Genomic DNA, 21,181 nt, shown 5'->3' on the forward strand with positions numbered 1-21,181 from the left:
TCTATTTCTGTGGAAAATGCTATTGGAATTTTGATAGAGATTGTGTTGAATCTGTAGATTGCTTTAGGTAGTATGGACATTTTAACAATATTCTTCCGATCCATAAGCACGGATTATCTTTCTATTCATTTGTGCTATCTTTATGCTTTCTAAAAATAGAATGTTTCATGTACTTTGTTGGCTTCATTATCCATGGATTCTAGCTTAAGAATCCTTGTTTAGATCTACAGAGAATGTAGATACTGCTAGATGCTACAACATGTTGTGTAATAAGATACCCCAAAAGTGCTTTGACTTTTAAAATTAATGACCTAGATTTGGAAAAATTGATTTACAGAATGTTGCTTATTTCCTTGACTTAACAATACATTGAATAAATGTTGAAATTCTGATAGCATTATTTGAGATGGGATTCCCCCCTCCCCGTATCATGAAAATAAATAAATTCATAGATAGGTATTCTGAGTGGACTCCATAATGTCATCAGAATGCAAGTCTCTCTTTTTTTCTATTTTACCATCCTTAGAGTTTAGCTTCTAGTTTCTGGGTGGCTACATAGTCACAAGATGGATACCAGGCACTATATCTGTCATCTAAGCAGAGAACAAGGGATATGGGGATCAGCATGAGCTGTCCTTCCTTTTAAGGAGTTTTTTCTGGTGGTCCTAACAACTTCCATTTATATCTCATTGGCTAAACTTACATATATGACTATCCATATCTATAAGAATAATGCTGCAAGGTGGTATATTTTAACTGGGTGCGTTGTTCCCCACCCTATCAAACAAAATTAGAGTTCTATGAATGGGGAAGAGGAGAAAAATTACCTATCAGTAAGCAACTACAAACTCTGCCGTAATGTCTTCTCAAAGAATTGGTTACCCAAAGAAATTTTTTTTTAATGTTTTTATTTATTTTTGAGACAGAGACAGAGCACGAGCCAGGGGAGGGGCAGAGAGAGAGGGAGACATAGAATCTGAAGTAGGCTCCAGGCTCTGAGTTGTCAGCACAGAGCCCGACGCGGGGCTCGAACTCACAGAGTATGAGATCATGACCTGAGCTAAAGTCAGACGCTTAACCAACTGAGCCACCCAGGCGCCCCTACCCAAAGAAATTCTTAACATTTTTCATCATTGACTCTTTTCTGGTTGTGTGATAGGTACTTTAACATTTGTTACCTTATTAAACTCTCCTAACACTTTAGGAGGTGTTACTGCATTTAATAGATGAGGACCCAATCTTGGTTTAGGTGGAAAAAATTTAAAACATGAAGACCCAGTCTTGGTGTAGATGAAAAATTTTATATAGTCAATAGGCTGAATGTGATGATTTGGCTGCAGTACTGTCCTCCCAGTGACCCTTAAGTTGACTCTGCTGTTATGGCTGGACAGAGACCATGGGTCATCCTTCTTATTGTTGCCTTTGCCCCTCTCCAAAGCTGCACATTTGACCAGAGGCTGGCATTCCTGTTGAGAAACATAAGTCAGTGGCAAAACAAGTTTTCAAACCTAGGTACCCTAATTTCAGATGGAGTGCTTTCTCAATGATCCAACCCTATCCAAATTTATATGATTGTCTATGTCTCTATATAAGTATAATCTCACAATGTTGTTAATTTTTTAATTGGAATTTGAAGAGATATGTTCCTTTCTCTCCTAATTGTGCTGTCAAAATGGTGTTTCTCCTTGTTAGTAGGCAGTCTCTTTGAGATGTCCCTATTTTTCCCACTTTTTATTTTAAAAAAAGTATTCATAAAAGTTGAAAGGATAGTAAATGAACATTTCATATATTGTATACTTAAATTGAAAAATTAACATTCTACTCTATTTGTGCCCATTCTATGTCTTTGTGTGTATATACATAGCATATATACATATATACATAGATACACATGTATGCATGCACTTCGTATTCAATTTTAAAGTATCTGAAGACCTGATACTATACCCCAACTTCAGCATGCACCTCATAAGAATAAGGAACACACTACAGGTGAAATAAATTAGATCTTACACAATGTTATGCTACTTAAAAACACTTCTAAAAATTCCATCTAGTATACAACACATGGTTAGATTTCCCCAATTGTCTCAAAGAAATGAGGGTTTTGTTTGTTTTTTTTTTAAACCAAGAACCAATTAAGATTCATATATTACATTTGAAGTTTGTGTATTTTAGTTCCTTTTAACTCTAGAATCTGTCTTTCCCCCATGTCATTGATATTTTGAAGAGTCCAGTTGTCTGTTAGAATGTTCCTCATTCTGGATTTGTGTGCATTGTTTTCTCATGGTCTCTTTCACTTATTCTTTTGGCTCTTGTATTTCCTGTAAACTGTAAGTTAGATTTAGAAGCTAGATTTTCATCAGTTTAAACATTTGTGGCAAGATTACTTTATAAATGATATATTCTGCATTGCATTGCATTAAATCAAGAGCATGTAATGTCATGTCTTAGGATAAATGATGATAGATTTGATTTTTGGGTGAATATACTGAGGTATTAAGTGTAAGGGACTTTTTTTAGTTAAGGTGAATATACTGAGTTAAGGTGAATATACTGAGGTATTAAGTGTAAGGGACTTTTTTTCTCTAGCAAATACTATGTCATCTTTGATGCTGTGAAGATCCTGTTATCCAACAGCTTTTCACTTGACATTTTAGTGTCCATTGATAATCCTCAATAGGGTCATTTGTTAAATGAGTTAGCGAAGTTGGTGATTTTATGATTCTGTTACTGTTACTCTTCCTACATTTGGATGCAGCATTTTCTGCATGGAGCACCTATACTTAAAAACAAAAAACAAAAAACCTCTTTCCTCCTAAATCTCATTTTTTATTTCCACAGTATATTATTAGCACTTATAGTTGTTAGTCCTGGGGTTCCACCTGTTTCAGATTTGGCCCATAGAAGCCTGTTTAATCTAGCTCACAGGTCTTTTTGATACATCCCATTCATCCTTGACCATTTTTTTGCTTTCTGGAACAAGAGATTTCAGGTTTATCTTGTGCTTTCCTTGCACTCCTTTTATTTGGTGGTGGAGTGGCTTTCTACTGTCCACATACATGATTAGATTTATTAGTCCTAGCCCCAGAGAGTTTTAAGCCCACAGTTCTGAATTTAACCAGCGATGTAATCTGACTGTTCTTCAAAGTACCTTAAAATCCTGGTACTTAAGTTCTTGGAGGATTGTCTTAAAGAATTACAAGCCATTGACTTCAGTAGTCTCAAATTGATTTTTATATTAAGCTCTGCCAACAAAGAGCTTCATGTAGTGTCGTCCCTTTGGGGCTCATATAGAACCACTGACGTTAAAGGTTCTGGAAATAAACTACCGTGTCATAGTTAAGAGCTCAAACGCTAGAGCCAGAGGACCTGGGGGTTACATTCTCTAACACTTACTAGTTCTGTGAACTTAGACAAGTTCCTTTTTCTTTGTGCCTTAATTGACTTGTCCCAATGGGGATAGTAAACATGCCTACTGATACAGTCAAGATTTAGAGATGTTAATTTTAAAGTACGACAGAGCTGCCATAAAATCAGCACCCAATAAATGTTAGCTATTATAAAACTCAAGGCTTCTGAAATTCAGTGCATTTATGGGATTGATGAAAGTATTCTTTTTTCAGGTCTAATAGAAATATTGATGTTGTTTTTGAGTATCTCTGACTTTATTTTAGGGTGACCAAGAAACTTGTAAATAATCCTATGTTCCTATTTCACAGGAAGAAGAATTTTCTCATTTCTAACAAGGGCAGTGGACTGTCCAGCATGTGCTTTTTGTTCTCACTACTTCCTGTGTGGAGGCAGAATTAAGCATCTGTCCTCAGGACTCGGATTGCCTTAGCGTGACTCTTGGCTACACCACATCCTTGATGTGACCTAGAGCACACTACTTAGATCTTCTGTGCCTCTGAAATGGGGAACACAGAAGGCTCTTCTTTTCTGGTGTTTCTTTACTAGGGTTTAATGAATGAAGCTCTCTGAAGTATCTGAAGCCATAACTGATACAGTCCAAAAACTCACTCCATATAAATTAGCCGTCATTCTCCTTCTGATTTTCTCTTTTCTAAAATCCTGGTTTTCTATATGCTCCAATTATTCTTTTATTTTTTTTTCCAAAATACTTTTATCAGTTGAAGGGGTGTGTGTGTGTGCGCGCGCGCACATGCACATGTGTGAACAGAAATGGATTCTGGCTACCTTAAGCACAAAGAAACTTTACTAGAAAGTCACCACACGGAGGGAACAGCTGAAGCACCAGTGTCAGAGCAGTTCAAGGACCACAGCAGCTCCAACAATGCAGGTGGCAAGAGTTAATCTCATGGTTAATTAACATCTTGTGAGAGCACTGCAACTGGAACCAATTAGCTCCAGCCTTTTTCCGTGCTTGTGACAGTCCACTCAGGCCTCAGTGGCCTGCAAGAGAAAAAGGTCTAATTGACCTGGTAGGGAGCCTGAGTCCAGTTCTTGCTAAAGAACAGGGTAAGGTGTTCCTTTTCGGTGGCAGTCCCTACAGAGTTACTCATAAGGCTGTAGTCATTCCCCAAAAGACAGGATATGTTACTACAAAAAAAGGGGGGAGTGGAGACTAGGTGACCCCAAACTAACAAATATTGCTATAGTCACGGCATGTTCATTTTGTTGGCTATCTAAATTACTTTTTAGTAAAAAGAAAAAAGGAGGGGGGAATAAAAACTAGATCACCAACTCTTAATTATAAAAAATGCATATTGGTATAAAATTGAAGAGAAATGGGCTCTAGTTTCAGCCCTTTTCCATGGAGTGCACCACGGGTTTTTGGGTTCTGGTTTCTTTATTCCTAAGGTGATGGTATATGTACTAAATGACCCATAAGGAGTATTCCAGCAGTAAAATCTCAAAGTTCCCTGTCTTTTTAAATGTAGGAATGTATTTACTTTTACATATGTACATAAACACACCCCAAGTGGTCCGTTTCCAGACTCAAGTGATGAATAGGAATATACACAAACCAAAGTTTAAACAGTTAAGTTTGACTCAATTAGTGATTACAGATTTTAGCTTGTATTAAATCAAGAAAGATGTGCGTTTCAAAAGCTGAAATTCCATAGATATTGACATTTGTAAAGAGATAATGATATATTATTGTCTAAGAGTAAAAAATAATTTCAGTTTAAATAGAATTAATCATAAATGACTTTATTTCTACAGTTATTTTATTTTTCCATGACTAAGGGACTACTGAATATTTCTTACTTACCAGAAGGGATAATTATATTTGTTATAAGCTGTTGTATATTTTTTAACACTTTAGGTATAAACTACTGAAGTAGTATAGTAGTTTCAGCCTAAACTATTTATTGCTTCCTACTAGCTGTTTTCTTCACCAACTAGGCTAGATGAGCAAGACTTTATAGTATGTATTTTTGATCGCTGAGGAATTGATTCTGATGACTTAGGAAATGCAGCTGCTTTGTTTCATTGTGGGTTTTTTTTAAAACTACTTTTTAAACTTTAACCTGAATTATATTATCAAATAAAAACAAGAATCAGAGGTTCCTTTATTATGATTACATATAACTTTCTATGTGGTATGGCTCTATATTGAGTTAACAGGTAGCTTCGTTTGTAGTTACTTCACAGTCTGTGAGGTCAGTTGCCTGTCTCTTACTTGAAAACTCTCTCATCTATAATGCCAAGATTGCTTATCTACACTGTCTATTAACAGGAAACCCAACATACGGTCTGTAGTTCCAAGTAAAGGACAGAATGAAGAGCAGGGGTTGTTAGCAGAAAGAGCACTAATCCAAGGTGTTAAACATAGACAGGATTTCTAAGGAAGTCTTGACTGTCTAATAAAAACTTAAGGAATTCTTATACATAAATAAACTTAAAATAATTTTGTATATATACAAAATTATTTTAAGTTTATTTATCTTGAGGGTGTGTGTGAGCTGGGGAGGAGTGGAGGGAAAGGGAGAGAGAGAATCCCAAGCAGGCTCCATGCTGTCAGTGCAGAGCCCAACATGAGGCTCGAACTCATGAACCGTGACATCATGACCTGAGCTGAAATCAAGAGTTGGATGCTTAATCGACTGAGCCACCCAGGTGCCTCTATACAAAATTATTTTATCTTTATCATTCAAAAGTCATTCTTACATATTTTAGGAGATGAGAAATATAGAGAGAATGATTAGATCATCAGACAACCAACCAAACATGAGCTGACCATGATGCCTTCTTAAACAGCAAACTTTAGACACACATTGAGTATAGAAATAATCGAGTGTATCTCCATTTTTTAAAAGAAGAAATCAGAATAATGTCCTGGAAGAAGAAGGATGATGATGATGGTGGTTGTGATGATTTCTAATAATCCCTAGTTAATGAGTGTTCCACATACTCTTCTCATTCCTTTATGTATATGAATTCATTTAAGTGTCCTATATTCCTATGAGATAGGAACTCTTAGTGTCCCCATTTCATAGATCAGGAGATAGGCACACATAAGTTGAGTGGCTTGTCTAAGGTTCACAGCTAATTAGAGCAGAATGGGACTTGAAATAAGAAGCCTGGTTCACAGTTCATGCTTTAAAACACTAAGCTGTGTTATGCTAAGTGAAATAAGTCATACAGAGAAAGACAGATACCATATGTTTTCACTCTTAGGTGGATCCTGAGAAACTTAACAGAAGACCATGGGGGGGGGAAGGAAAAAAAAAAAAAAGGGAGAGAGCCAAACCATAAGAGACTCTTAAAAAACTGAGAATAAACTGAGGGTTGACTGGGGGGGGGGGGCGGGTGGGAGAGAGGGGAAAGTGGGTGATGGGCATTGAAGAGGGCACCTGTTGGGATGAGCACTGGGTGTTGTTGGAAACCAATTTGAAAATAAATTTCATATTAAAAAAATAAAATAAACACTAAGCTATATTGTCTCTGTAAGAAGACAAAACAAAAGATAAAATGTGTACGATTTAACCTTATATTGTCAGCTATTTTTAATGCTACATATTGAGAGTATTTTCAAAGTTTTCATTAAATACTGGTTACTTTTTTGGCTTCTTGCTCACCAGCTATACCTAGATGACTGAAATTTCTCCTATGTTCAGTTGAAGGAGATTGATAGGTTTTTAAACCCACACACACAAAAAATTACTAGCTGTTACAAATTTGGCTTAATTAATAAATTCATAATTTCCTTGGTAACAGAGATTATAATAATTGCCAATACTACTACTCTATAGTAGCTAGCTATCTGTATTAATAGATACTAAGTCTCTATTGTAACTTTACAAACATCCTATGATTTCATTCATATATAGAATTTAAGAAATAGACGAACATAGGGGAAGGGAAGGGAAAATAAGATGAAAACAGAGAGAGGCAATCCATAAGAGACTTTTTAATAATTTTTTTTAATGTTTATTTTTGAGTGAGAGAATCCAAAGCAGGCTACAGGCTCTGAGCTGTCAGCACAGACCTGATGTGGTTCTTGAACTCATGAACCTGAGATCATGACCTGAGCCAAAGTCAGACACTTAACCAATGGAGCCACCCAGCTGCCCCCATAAGAGACTCCTAAATACAGAGAACAAACTGAGGATTGCTGAAGGAGTGTTGGGTGGGGGTGGCCTACGTGGGGGATGGACATTAAGGAGGGCACTTGTTGGTATGAGCACTGGGTATCATATGCAGGTGATGAATCACTGGGTTCTACTCCTGAAACCAATACTACCCTGTAAAATAACTAACTTGGATTTAAATAAATACTTTTTAAAAAAAAGATGCATATATCTCCGTGGAAGTTGGTTTGATTCTGTAGGTTATAGATTCAAACTGAGGATACAGGGACCCTACTCAAAATCAAGATTGTAGAATTAACTTTGTGTCATTATTTGGGTCATACAGTATATAGGATTTATCATAGTATGTTACTGTAATTACATACGAACTACACTAGGACATTAATATAAATCTACTGTAAGGAGAGGAACATGGTCTTAGAGGAGGACGACGACACTCTCTTACCACCTCTGTGACTTGTGCCAGATTACTTAACTCTGATCTTTGTTTCCTCAATTCTAAACTGGAGGTAAGGTTTCTTATTTGAGATACTAATGAGCTTGCACTTACAATATTTACACTTTGGTTGGTTGCCACATTCATTCTCAAAGAGTGAAAGTTTCCCCCAATCTGAAAATGGTTTGCATTTTTCCAGATTTTCAGTGTTTAGACTCGTAGATACTTAACATTTATATAGTACATATGCTTTAAAAAGAAAATCCCTCGGTTATAAAAGACAAATTTTAATATGGTTTAATATAACATTCCCTTGTAGTACAAATTTCTATTAAGAGGAAGAAACAAATTTATATGGATTTTTCATTGTGGTGATAACTTGAATTAAACATAAGCTGATTTTTTTTTACTTATGTATAGTCTTGTTGAAAATGTTTGTGACTCCCTGAAATGTTGCTGTTTCATAGATAGAATATTTTGAACTTCAATGAGAATTGGACTGATTTTATGTGTCAAAAAATGCTGATTAGGTATATTCACAGATAATTAAATCAGAGGAATGTTCACTCTACCTAAACGTTTTTTCTTAAGGCTCCAAATTAAAGTTACCTTAAAATGGCATCTAGATACGTTTTAATCTTTAGAAATCTTATTCTGGGATCTGCATGGAGTTTCGGTAATCTCATAAATGTTTTATTTTCCTGTTGGCCAGGTACTTCTGAGTCCCACCCCTTGGTTACTGTAATAATCTGTCTTAGATACTGCAGTGTATTGCTCCCTACCTTAGCTACAGTTAAGTTGTGGCTTTAGAGTTCTCGTTATTTTTCATTCCTTTTAACCTTTCTATCAGTATGTGCCATTCATAGCACAGAGCAACATGTGAGAGATGTTAGTAGTTCTGATTGGAGTCGAAGTAACAATAAGGAAAGACCCCTACTATAGGTCTCCAGACACTTCTGTTTCAATTCAGGTGTTTCCCTTGTCACCATGCAACCTCCTGTGGTAAATATGACTGACTGCTCTTTTTTCTTACGGTCTTTTAAGCAAAGTAAAGCAGCGGTTCGGCTGAAAGAAGACATGAAAAAGATAGTGGCGGTGCCACTAAATGAGCAGAGAAGTTCCACGTATAAAAAGCTATTTGGAGTCAGTCTCCAAGACCTTCAGCAGCAGGGACTCACTGAGAACGGCATTCCAGCAATAGTGGGGAATATAGTGGAGTATTTGACGAAACATGGTAAGTTATGTTTTAATTCTGGTGTTTTTACAGTTCTCGCATACAAGAAGAATGTTTTTGTGTGAACTACTTTACACTGTATTGGAATAGTCCCTAAAACACCTTAATTAGGATACAAATTATGTAATACATCTTTTCCCTTAAAAAAGGACATTAAGAGCATTATTACTGCTTAATATAATTTTGAAAGTACTATTCAGTTTACCATGGACCAATTTAATCGTTGAGATTTCTAGTTTGGAATGATCCCAGTTTTGAGTTCTAAAATACACTGTTCTAATATTACTAGTGACTTCTCTTGATTTCATTAAATTCCAACTGATACTAATTTTTAGTGTAATAACACTTTTGGAGTATCTTTTTCAGCTGAGGCCAATCATGAGCTTACTGGATGCTTTGATTGCTTTCATAGCTCAGTAGGGATAGTTTAAAAAGGTATGATATATAGCCTCTTATGGGGGGTCATTTACTTTTGAAGTGATATAATTAAGCATGTAAAACAATTGGAGAATACCATAGTTCATTGAATGATAAAAAGATAAATCTGTTATTGAGAGCTATCTTACGTCTTTTTTTAAATGATTTTATTTAAACTAGGACTTAAAAACCTGGATAAGTAGAAATTCTTTCATATCCTCGATATTCATGCTTTTCAAATGAGGGTGCAGTATTATGGGAACACCCCAAACTGCATAATAAATATCAATAAGCTTTAGAAGTTTTGAGAAGGACATATTCTGAGGGAAAAGCTTGGAATTTTCATCATTTTCTATACTGAAGCAACATTTCTACATGAAAGACTCACTGCAGAGTAGAGCTGAAACTTAGTTGGATTTTTTAAAGTTAAAACTTGAGACTTCAGAGGTATTCTGTACTTTGTGCAGTTTGCTTCCTTATCTTCTGATGATTATGAGTCCATCCCCCAGCCCCCACCTGCCGCTAAGATCCTTCACTGGGAATACGTGAGAAGCACAGTGTATCTGTTCCTCTGTAGGAACGTGAATGAACTTGTGACAGGAATGGTATGGCACGTAGTTCAGACTTCAGAAGCTCAGGTGTTTGTGTTAACTGAAAAACAGCTATTTGCCCAGGTTACTAGTTATGTAGATGCCAAAATGATATTTTGTTCTGAAGACTGAAGAGCCAGGCTTGCATGTTTACTTCATAGGAGCTATCTCTGTATTTTTAGAGGATGATAAGCTACAGACAGGTAGGATTCTTAGAGAACAGCTCTGGGTTTATAACAATACTTTAAACAGGTTAAACAAAAAAGGTGCCATATACATCATGGCATGATGATGGGACCTCAGCCTGAGGATCTTGAAGCCAGGTTATATTAATTTAGGATTTTGAAGGACTCAAACACTCAGTATTGATTAAAACTGTGTCCTGATTTAGATACAAAGGATCTCTAGGTAATTAATTTAATCTCTTAAATAAGGTTGAGTATTATTCATTTGGATACCAAAGTGTGACTACTTAAAATATTTTGGTTTTAGCATAGTCAGTGTTCTGATCTTTCATCCAACAATGACTAATAACCTCTTGGGATTACTCTTATGTAATAATCACTTTTGTTTTTAAGTTTTAAAAAAATATTGGGGGCGCCTGGGTGGCGCAGTCGGTTAAGTCGCAGTCCGACTTCAGCCAGGTCACGATCTCGCGGTCCGTGAGTTCGAGCCCCGCTTCGGGCTCTGGGCTGATGGCTCGGAGCCTGGAGCCTGTTTCCGATTCTGTGTCTCCCTCTCTCTCTGCCCCTCCCCCGTTCATGCTCTGTCTCTCTCTGTCCCAAAAATAAATAAACGTTGAAAAAAAAATTTTTTTTAATAAAAAAATATTGAATTTTAATATACTTATGTAGTACAAAATACAGGAGGGCATACAATTTAAAATCTCTCCCTCCAAAACCTGTCCCCTGATCATTCATTATCAGTATTACTTCCCAGTAATAGTATTGCTTCACTAGTGTCTGATATATTCCTATGAAGATATTTTATGAATATATAATCATATATGCATATCTTCTTTTTTCCCTTTGAACATAAATATAGCATATCATCCATACTGTTATGAATCTTTATAGAAAGTCATTTAGCAGTATATTGTGGAGATCTTTCCATATCACATAAAGAGCTTTATTCATGTAATTATTTTTTCCCCTTGTACAATGTTTGACTCTATGTATGTATTATTTCTTTAAGCAGTCACATGGTGATGAATACCGAATTTTACCCAGTCTTTTGCTATCTATACACAATGATTCAGTGACTAAACTTTAACATGTGTCATTTCAAGCACTATGAGTGTATCTGTAGACTCCTGGGTCAGAGTATATGTGCATTTATAATCAACTCTAAGAGTTGAACGAGTTAAATTCACAGCATCACTGTATGAAATTTTGACAAAATATGAATTAGATATTCTATTTCATCTTACCCATAGTTCTACCTTAACAGGGTGTATTCAGGTAATGCAAACTAAATATTTTAATGGGCTAAATCATTCATTCTTAATTAGGAATGTAAAATAGAAAATCTATTCTTAACTAGAAATGGGAAATAGAATTTCTAGTGGAGTATTTTCAGAATATCCATCCCTTGATGATAGTTTAGATCCATGGAATCTGAATCTTGGCTTGGCAAGCTAAGGTAGGTAGGGCACCTACCCTATATTTTGAAAGGCCACATAGTTAATTACTATGTAGACAACTAAAAGGTCCTTATTGTGTCTGAAACTACCATGTTAATAAACCAAAACCCTTGTATAAGTTTGAAGGGTAGTATAAAGTTTGTGAGCAAGATACTTCAATTAGTTTCATTAATTTTTTTTTACATCAATAGATATTTATTGTGTATTACTGTGTATTACACAATATAATAGGCACTCCGTCAGGAATGATTGGTTGTATCATTTAAGCCTAGGTAGATACTGGGGTCATACTTTGATGTTTAATATAAATGGAGACCTTTAATAACTTGAGGGAAAACTCTTTGTTATAAAAGAATTTTAGGACAAAAAGGGTTTGTTAAGGTTTATAGGAAGGCTTTTAAAAAGACTCTGAACTTTTTTTCTTTACATATTTTGCCTTTTAAAAATTTTTTTCTCCCATTGGAAGGAAAATATTACAAGTTATAAGGCATATCATTTTCACACTATTTTAAAATAACTAATCTTGTTGACAATGTTACTGGATTCCTTTAGCATGAAGATACTGTGGAATGTACCATTTTAAATAGTGTAGGACTCTCCATCTACCACCAGGTGGCAGAATATGCTCATGTACTGTCCTAGTACTTTCTGGGCCAAAGTGTTCCAGTTTAAAAAAAAAAAAAAAAAATGTTTATTTTATTTTTGAGAGAGTACGAGTGGGGGAGGGGCATAGAGAGAGGGTGACACAGGATCCAAAGCAGGTTCCAGGCTCTGAGCTGTGAGCACAGAGCTCGACGCAGGGTTCAAACTCACAAACCATGAGAACATGACCTGAACCAAAGTTGATGCTTAATCAAATGAACCACCCAGGCGCCCCCCCTTTATTTTTTTTTTTTAATTTTTTTTATGTTTATTTTGCAAAGCATGCCAGTTAAGCAAATTCTGACTTACGGCACACTTAGTTTCTAACGACGTATGCATACTATTTTGAAATAAATACCTCAGTTGTATGGAAAAGTGACAATCAATGGTGTAGATACATTTTAGCTTATATAATTCTTGCATTTTTAAACCAATAATTAAGTTATTGCTTCATGATGTTTATCCCATAACTCCTGAAATCGAATATAAAGGAATCCCAAAAATATAGGAGAGTAACTCCACAAAGCCTTCTAACGTCTCCTTCCTCTGGACATTTCTTTTAAAATCATCATTTCCTAAGAATTTAGAGTAGGAAAATTGAGAGATTGCATAATCTGATAAGCCTTATGGGTACTGGATATATTATAAATCCATAAGGGGCTTTTTAAGAAACTGTATGGATCTTTTCCCCAGAGTATAATGGAGCCTTGTCCAAGGGTAAATTGTCCCTAGTTGAAAATCACTGGGTATAAGAATTGTTTGGGTGAGATGTTTTTGAGGGGAGAGGGTCATACAAACAAATGGAATAGGGTCAGAAAAAAATAACTGAGAAGCATTAAGTGACTTCCATTTATACCTTATCTCTCCACCAGTAAAGGCCAGTGGGATCAGGGACCTTGAAAACCAAAGCTAGTTCTTGGAGCTGGGTAGTTATTTTCGAATAACTGGAAATATTTATTTGAGGGAAGGGTCAAAAAGCCTTGTTGGAAAAGAAAACCTTAAGGTCAAAGCTAGAAAAACACTGTGAAATCAGGTCCAAGAGGCATTTGCTGGCCAAGAAAAAGCTGCAGAGCTGGGTAGATACAGGACTGGGATGCAAAACTCTAAATTTTCATGATTTGGGCCTTGGGATGGGATTCTCTTTTGGGGGTGCTATCTGCTTGATGGCAGTACACAATTGTGAAGTTATAGATAAAGCTGGTAGAATGGAAGAAATTAAACCTTGAAAGCTTTAAAAATGAGTTAAACAGGAAGTCTCTCAATAACTGATATTTTTCAATATTCAAGAGAATGTCATATCATAATAGTTAACTGTTGCTGTGTAACAGATTACCCCAAAGCACAGTAGCTTTAAAAACAGCAGTATTTATTATCTCAGTTTCTGTGGGTCAGGAATCTGGGCACAGTTTAGTTGTGCTTTCTGTCTTAGGGTCTCTTATAAAGCTGCAGTCATAATAGTACTTGACTAGGAGAGGGTTCACTTCCAAGTTCACTCACATGGTTGTTAGCAGGATTCAGTTCCTTGTGGACTGTTGACCTGAGGGTCTCAGTTACTCACTGGCTGCTGTCCAGAAACCGCCCTCAGTTCCTTGCCACATGGACCTCTTCATAAAATAGCTAACAAAATAAAAAGCAGCTGATTCATCAGAGTGAGCAAGCCAGCAAAGCCAGAGAGAGAGAGAAGTAAGATGAACATCAGTCTTTTATGACCTAATTTCAAACACAAGATTAGAACCTTAACATAATTTTGTTTGTTATATTCTGTTAGAAGCAAGTCATTAGATCCAGATCACAGGCGAGGGGAAGGGATTACACATGGGTGTGGAAACCAGGAGATGGGCATCACTAGGGTGATTTGAGAAGCTGCCTACCACACATACTGGCTGGTATTTCCTCTCATTACGTGGTGCCCTGGTCATATTGGTTGTTAAAATACTTCAAATATCCTCTCTGGTTTCCCAAACTTTTGTCAAAATTGGAGCTAAAATTCATGTCAACTTTTGCTATCCAAATTATAAACACACACACACACACACACACGTGTATAAATATGTGCATATATGTATATACACATATAGGTATAAATATACATACATATACATTATGCAGATATCTTGGGGCTCCTGGGTGGCTCAGCCGGTTAAGCCTCCCACTGTGGCTCAGGTCATGATCTCATGGTTCGTGAGTTTGAGACCCATGTCAGGCTCTGTGCTGACCGCTCAGAGCCTGGAGCCTGCTTCAGATTCTGTGTCTCCCCTTCTCCCTGCCCTTCCCCTGCTTGTACTTCGTCTCCTTCTGTATCTTAAAAATGAATAAACATTGAAAAAAATTGATAAAAAAATAATAAATGCAAACATCTTACCAGCCTATGATCTCTGTAAGGATAATGGTAGTGTTTGAATTTATTTTTTCAAAGATTTTTTTTTAAGTTTCTTAACACAATGCTAAGTACTCATTAAATATTTTTTAAGTTGAAGGGTTCATAAAATTTTTTATCAAATTACAAATTAAAATGAAATTAGCTTTCTTCTTTTTCTTTAGAAAGAACAATACAACTAGCATGTAAGAGAAAGAAGCGAAAGCTGATATAAACAGCTCACATCTGAATAATTCTAATGGGCTTCAGTGTCCTAAGTCATTGCTAAATTTCACCATTAGACTCTCAAAAGAAGAGTGGTGCAGTTGAGTCCTTGGGTTGCTCTTTACTAGAAAGATTGTTTCTTATACCTTCAGCATGCCTCCACAGGCTGGCTTACTTTCTTACATGGTGTTCTGTCTCCTTAAACCCCAGTACAATGAGCTGGAAATCATGACCTTTCCCCTGAACCTGGTACTGTCTCTCACCCCCACTTCACCTTATCCTTTACAGTGCTTTTTCCTGGATTCCTGGTTTGTAAACCTTAAAATTACCTTTCAACTCTTCCTTATTTCCTTTTTGTACTAAGTTACCAAATCATCTTTTTTCTCTACTTTTCACTTCCTTCCCACCAGAATCTGTCTTACTGCCTTAGAGTAAAATGTGGTTCCCTAAGGCAAGCTTTCTGCCCTCTCCATTCTCTACTTAGCTAGCAAGATCCTCCTTACCCCTTGATTTTATCATGTTCCCCCTACTCCTTAATGCTCTCATGATAAAGTCTTCGCTTGTTTTTCAAGTAGGCTCTATGCCCATTGTGGGGCTCAGTCTCATGACCCTGAGGTCAAGGGTCACATGCACTGCCAGCTGAGCTAGCCAAGAGCCCCATGTCTTCACTCTTGAACTTGATATTTGTGGCTCTATCCCATTTCTTCCATTTTATTACCCTATCACCCTTGACAAAAACTCTCCACACTTTCGTCTGTTTATCTTCCTTTATGCTGTCCTGTCTCTGCAATTCATATATTCATTCTTTCTCAAGGATGAATCACGGTTTTCTGTGTCCTGCTGCTTAACCCTTTGAGGGCCCTTTTTAGGAAAAAGAATACAAAGTTAAGAATACAGAATTAGGGACAGAACATTGGAAAGAGCCTAAATAAATGAGGGACCCTGAGGCTTAAACTGCATTAGCTTCACAGTTCATCAGCCCCAGTCTTCCTGATGCTTTCGCCAAAGATGGTGCACAGCAGCCAAAGGCTCTTTTATGGAGGCTTCTCTGCTGCTCCAGCCGACAATAAGATCCCCCATCAATTGGGGGACGGCAAGGATCTTGTCTTATACTACTTTATAGTCTCATAGAGTGTTATCCTCTGAATTTAGTGATTACAAAGGAAATATTTCTTATTTATTACAAAGGTAATCACATACAGTTAAGTTTCTCACATACGTGTTAGTTGTTTTGTTTTGTTTTGTTTTGTTTTTTTCACATAGTTGTTTTCAAAATGCTAAGGTGCTGTTGGAGCCCAGGGTCAGTTTCTGTTATGTACTACAGAAGGTTATAAATGCAGTTTCCTTGTAGAAGAGCATTTGTTCTAGGTTTCTATGTGTCCTAACCTTATTTTTAGAGGTCAGCTTTTATCACAATCCTATATGATCTTTTTAGTTGATACATAGTAGATTTGAAAATTTATTATTCTAGCAAAGCATCTTTGTAAAATATTACCATCTCCCAGTAGGTGATAATTATTTGGAAAATCCTGCACTGAAATTTATTTTCTGTTGTTGTTATGGTTCTTTAGAGTTTTAGTGTCTGTTTGCGAGAGACCTCTATTTCTTTTCTTGCATGTCTGCTCACCTGCCCCAGGACTCACCCAGGAAGGCCTTTTTAGGGTGAATGGCAACGTAAAGGTGGTGGAACAGCTCCGATGGAAGTTTGAGAGTGGAGTGCCGGTGGAGCTCGGGAAAGACGGGGACGTCTGCTCAGCAGCCAGTCTGTTAAAGCTCTTCCTGAGGGAGCTGCCGGAGCGCGTGATCACCTCGGCCCTACAGCCTCGATTCATTCAACTCTTCCAGGGTTAGTGCACTTAAATACGTCCAGCACTTCAGGCGGCTTTATGTTTCGGGTAAAACTAAGCCTTTAAATATTAAACACCTAAATTTCAAATATTAAGAGAAACTTTTAAATATTAGTGGTTTCTCCACAACATCCATTTTTCTATTTTACTCTAGGCCCTCATTTTCCACCCTAAAATAATACTAAGCAGATTATGAAATGCCACCATTAAGTGTACTAATACTGAAAAACTCTAATGTTTGTGGGCCAGAGAAATTCTTTTCTGGCGAGTAGCTATCATAGAAGGAGTGGAAATAAGGCATTAAATTCTGTAGGAGATATTAATTAAGTTGTATTTGGTTAGTGACCTTTGAGACTGGAGGGTCAACAGTGGGCTGTGTTTCTCGCCTAAGCAAGATTGAGTCCTAAAACAATTGTGTTCCTTTTACACAACTGGAGGAAAATTGATTTTTGATTGCATGATGAAGTGATCTTAAGTGAAGAAACTTCATTTTTTTTTGTTTTGGTATTTTTATTTATTTTTTTAATTTACATCCAAGTTGGTTAGCATATAGCACAACAATGATTTCAGGAGTAGATTCCTTAATGCCCCTTACCCATTTAGCCATCCTCCCCTCCCTCAACCCCTCCAGTAACCCTCTGTTCTCTATATTTAAGTCTTTTATGTTTTGTCTCCCTCCCTGTTCTTATATTATTTTTGCTTCCCTTCCCCTATGTTCATCTGTTTTGTATCTTAAAGTCCTCATATGAGTGAAGTCAAGGTAGTAACTATAGGCATAATCATTATTTAGTTCTCCTTCCTAAATATAGTAAGAACAATGATTTAGTCTTGAAAAGCCATTTTATTCTTATTTTTGCCAAGTTAGAGTGAAAAAGAGAAAATATATTTGTAAGAGTGTTAATTGCCAGATTAAAAAGGATGTTACTTAAAGCCACATTCCTCTAAAGTAGCAGAGTAATTATTCTCATGTAGTATATGTACTAAAGAATGGGTATGCTAGAAGGCCATGTTGTACGTTGTATTCTATTTGAAAAATCATGATTATATATGAAAGTACAAAATACAGAACCATTTGTTCTGGTTATTTCAGTATTTTAAGCTTTCTATATCAGTAAGTGCAAGTGACATACTGGAGGCTTGTTCATTAGAAACTGAACTTTCTGAGGCACCGGGTGGCTCAGTCGGTTAAGCTTCCTACTTCGGCTTAGGTCGTGATCTCACAGTTCATGAGTTCGAGCCCTTCATCAGGCTCTGTGCTGACAGCTCAGAGCCTGGAGCCTGCTTCAGATTCTGTCTCCCTCTCTCTCTCTGCCCTTCCCCAGCTTGCACTCTGTCTTTCTCTCTCAAAAACAAACATTAAAAAAAAAAAAACTAAAAAAAAAACAACTTTTTCACGTTTACATGTGTGAGGATTTCAAGGGGGTAAACATTACTCCCTAAATGATTCTGGTAAGGAATATATTATCCTTGTCATGGAGATATTAAATTTCTGAAAATCATTTAAATATAATTAAATGATTAAATATAAATGATATATAATATAATATAATATAATATAATATAAATGATAAATATAAAAATAAATGATTAAATAATTAAATAAATTTCTGAAAAGCATTTAAAAATAATTGCTACAAAAGCTAGTTGAAGATTTAAATATGTGCTTTATACAAAATAATTAAGAATCAAATATATAGTATTAAGAACCTTTATTAATATTATGTCTTAATATTAGATACTAATATCAATACTTGTGAATACTTGTGAATTTTAAAAGGTTTTATCATGTTTCTTAGAACAGCTTACATTTGATTAGGAGGATGCACTGTTTTATTTTTATTAATTACATTGTAGTGATATTTTGTAATAATTTTGGTCTTTGTACAATATGTTTTCATTCATGACCTCTTTCCCTGATGGCCAAAAAGCAAATGCTGTCATTTTAAACGTAAGACTGGCTATATACTCAAGCAGTTGTGTGATTATGCACAAATAACAAATTCTAAATGGGGCAGAGACCCTAACATTTGCCTTAGTGGTGGTAGTCTCTCATTTCCTGAAAACCTCTGGGGCTACATCTGATAGGTTCAGTAAAGGAAGTATTAATGAAGGTACCTACTAGTGATAAGCTGCTAAGTGAGGGGAGGAAATAAAGTATGCTTTAGGTATCAGACAGTATAGCCTCTTGAAAATAAATTTTTCTTTCCTAATTCGGGTGGTGGAAAAAGAAAGAAAAGCAGTGGTGCTTCTGTTGGTTTCTGCTTAGAGAAGAGGGTACACGTGACAACAGGTCACTCGAAAGCTGGAAGCAGCAAGGCTCTTCACAGACTCAGTAAAGGCAGAAGTTACACTTGGCCAGTTATATTCTCCTCTCCCCTTTTTCACTAGACATTATTTTGATAAAACTTCCTTAGTAAAAACTACCTTGCTTTTATATTTCAGTCCTCATGACAACAGATTAAGCAGCTTTTAGATTCTGTCACAACCCTCTGCCAGATTTCTTTTCTAAAAAGTGTTAAGGGCCTTTGAGTTCTATCCTGTGTAAAGAGCAAGCTATTTGATCATTGAATGTACTTAGTTTTCCAGATCAAGATCCTCTCTTTCATGCTTTACAAAATTCTGGAGCCTCAACTAGGTATTTTTTCAAGACATTGAAGCTAAACCAACAGTTGCATTGAGGATAGTCTGAATGCTGCATGGAAGCATCCCTGCTGCTCTAGGTCATCTTTTGATCATGTAAACCAACAGTGACCTCTGGGTGGAAGGACACCATTGAGATTCTTTCACTAATAACAGATTTTCAACTTTAGACTTGACTGAGGTCTGAAGTTCTGAGATTCTATTTTAGGTTAGCATACCGAGATTTCTGCATACCAGATGTTTATCAAAAACTTCCACTAAAGTTGATGTCTGCCAGAACCTTTTGCTTGAGTCAAAGCCCTGGTTTAGACAATTCACACTGAAGAGAGACCATAAAGGACTTGAGTGATCATCCTTTCTTGTTGCCATGTTAAACTTCCCTCCCACTGCGACTACTCACTTTTCTTGATTGAGGTTTTAGCTTAATTGCCTCAGCTTGGCAATGTTCCATTTTTTTTTCTTATCCTTATCTTGGTGGGCCAGTAACATGTCTAGTTTTTATTTTAACAATCGCACATATGTTTTGGGAATAGATGTGGATTGCAAGCAATAAAAAGGTTTTAGGATAGCATTCATTTCATTTAGGATTAACTAGAAACCCCTTTATCTGAAAGTTCCCTGTTAGAAATCTTCTGTAATATAAATACAAGTATCTCTATCTCACAACAAATTTTTTTTTTCTTACTTGGTGAGTTGGAATTGGATCAGTCTATCAATATTTATTTAGCACCTTCTACTTGGATACAGAATGATACCAAGAAATAAAAGATTAAACATCCTGACTTCAAGGAGTGTGTGATTGGAGGAGGTAGAATGTGTGTGGTATACATTCTACAGTTCTTCAAATGAGTATTAAGAATATCCTGTCAGTGGTAACAAGAAGAGAGGGGAAATCAGTCTGGATTATGGTGATCAGAGAACACTTTGTGGAAAAAGTAAACTGGGGTGCATAAGATGACTTTGGATGGAGAGGAAAATCATCCAGGCGAGGAAAAGGGCACGAACACAAAAACATTGTCCGTGGAAAAGAGAAATGTCTGGCAGAGCTGTCAGTAGGTAGCTACAGGAGATTAGCACATGATATTGCCTAAAAAGTAGAATGAGACTAGATGGTAGAGCGTATCGAATGTTAGGTTAAGGAATTAATATTAACCTACAAACAGTAAATTTTTGAAGAAAGAAGTCATAGGATGGAAGCAGTATTTTAAATGATGCTATGTAAGATGGATGGATGGGAAGAGGCTGCGTGCAGGGAGAATATCTAGAAGACTGGCGGAAACAGAGGTCTCCATGCTAAGGACATGTGTCTGACAAATAATTGGCAGTGGAATTTTTTTTTAATTGAGGTAAATACATGTAATATAAAATTGACTATTTAACCACTTTTACCTGCACACCTCTGTGGCATTAAGTGCATTCCTATCCATCTCCAGAACTTTATCAGCATCTCAACAGAAACTGGTAATGGAATTTTAAAGAAAACATAAACAGAACAGGGTGGCCAGTAGTTAGATAATGAGATTAAGAAAGGGGTCAAAGATAACCAGAAGGTTTTGAGTTTATGTGACTTGAAGAACGGGAGGGGTAGTG

At 36.3% G+C, this 21,181-nt stretch overlaps 1 protein-coding gene across 7 annotated transcripts in view; it reads left to right on the forward strand.

The window, feature by feature from the left end:
- Nucleotides 1–21,181, forward strand: part of FAM13A (family with sequence similarity 13 member A) — a 362,868-nt gene that overhangs the window by 50,435 nt on the left and 291,252 nt on the right. For all 7 annotated transcript variants that reach the window (XM_045473125.1, XM_045473066.1, XM_045473115.1 and 4 more), the window contains exons 2-3: nucleotides 9,043–9,232; nucleotides 16,741–16,950. In XM_045473125.1, the coding sequence (XP_045329081.1) occupies nucleotides 9,076–9,232; nucleotides 16,741–16,950 (367 nt within the window). In that variant the 5' untranslated portion in view covers nucleotides 9,043–9,075. The remainder of the gene's footprint in view (nucleotides 1–9,042; nucleotides 9,233–16,740; nucleotides 16,951–21,181) is intronic.

Source organism: Leopardus geoffroyi, chromosome B1, assembly GCF_018350155.1.
Source record: "Leopardus geoffroyi isolate Oge1 chromosome B1, O.geoffroyi_Oge1_pat1.0, whole genome shotgun sequence".
Taxonomy (NCBI): Eukaryota; Metazoa; Chordata; class Mammalia; order Carnivora; family Felidae; genus Leopardus; species Leopardus geoffroyi.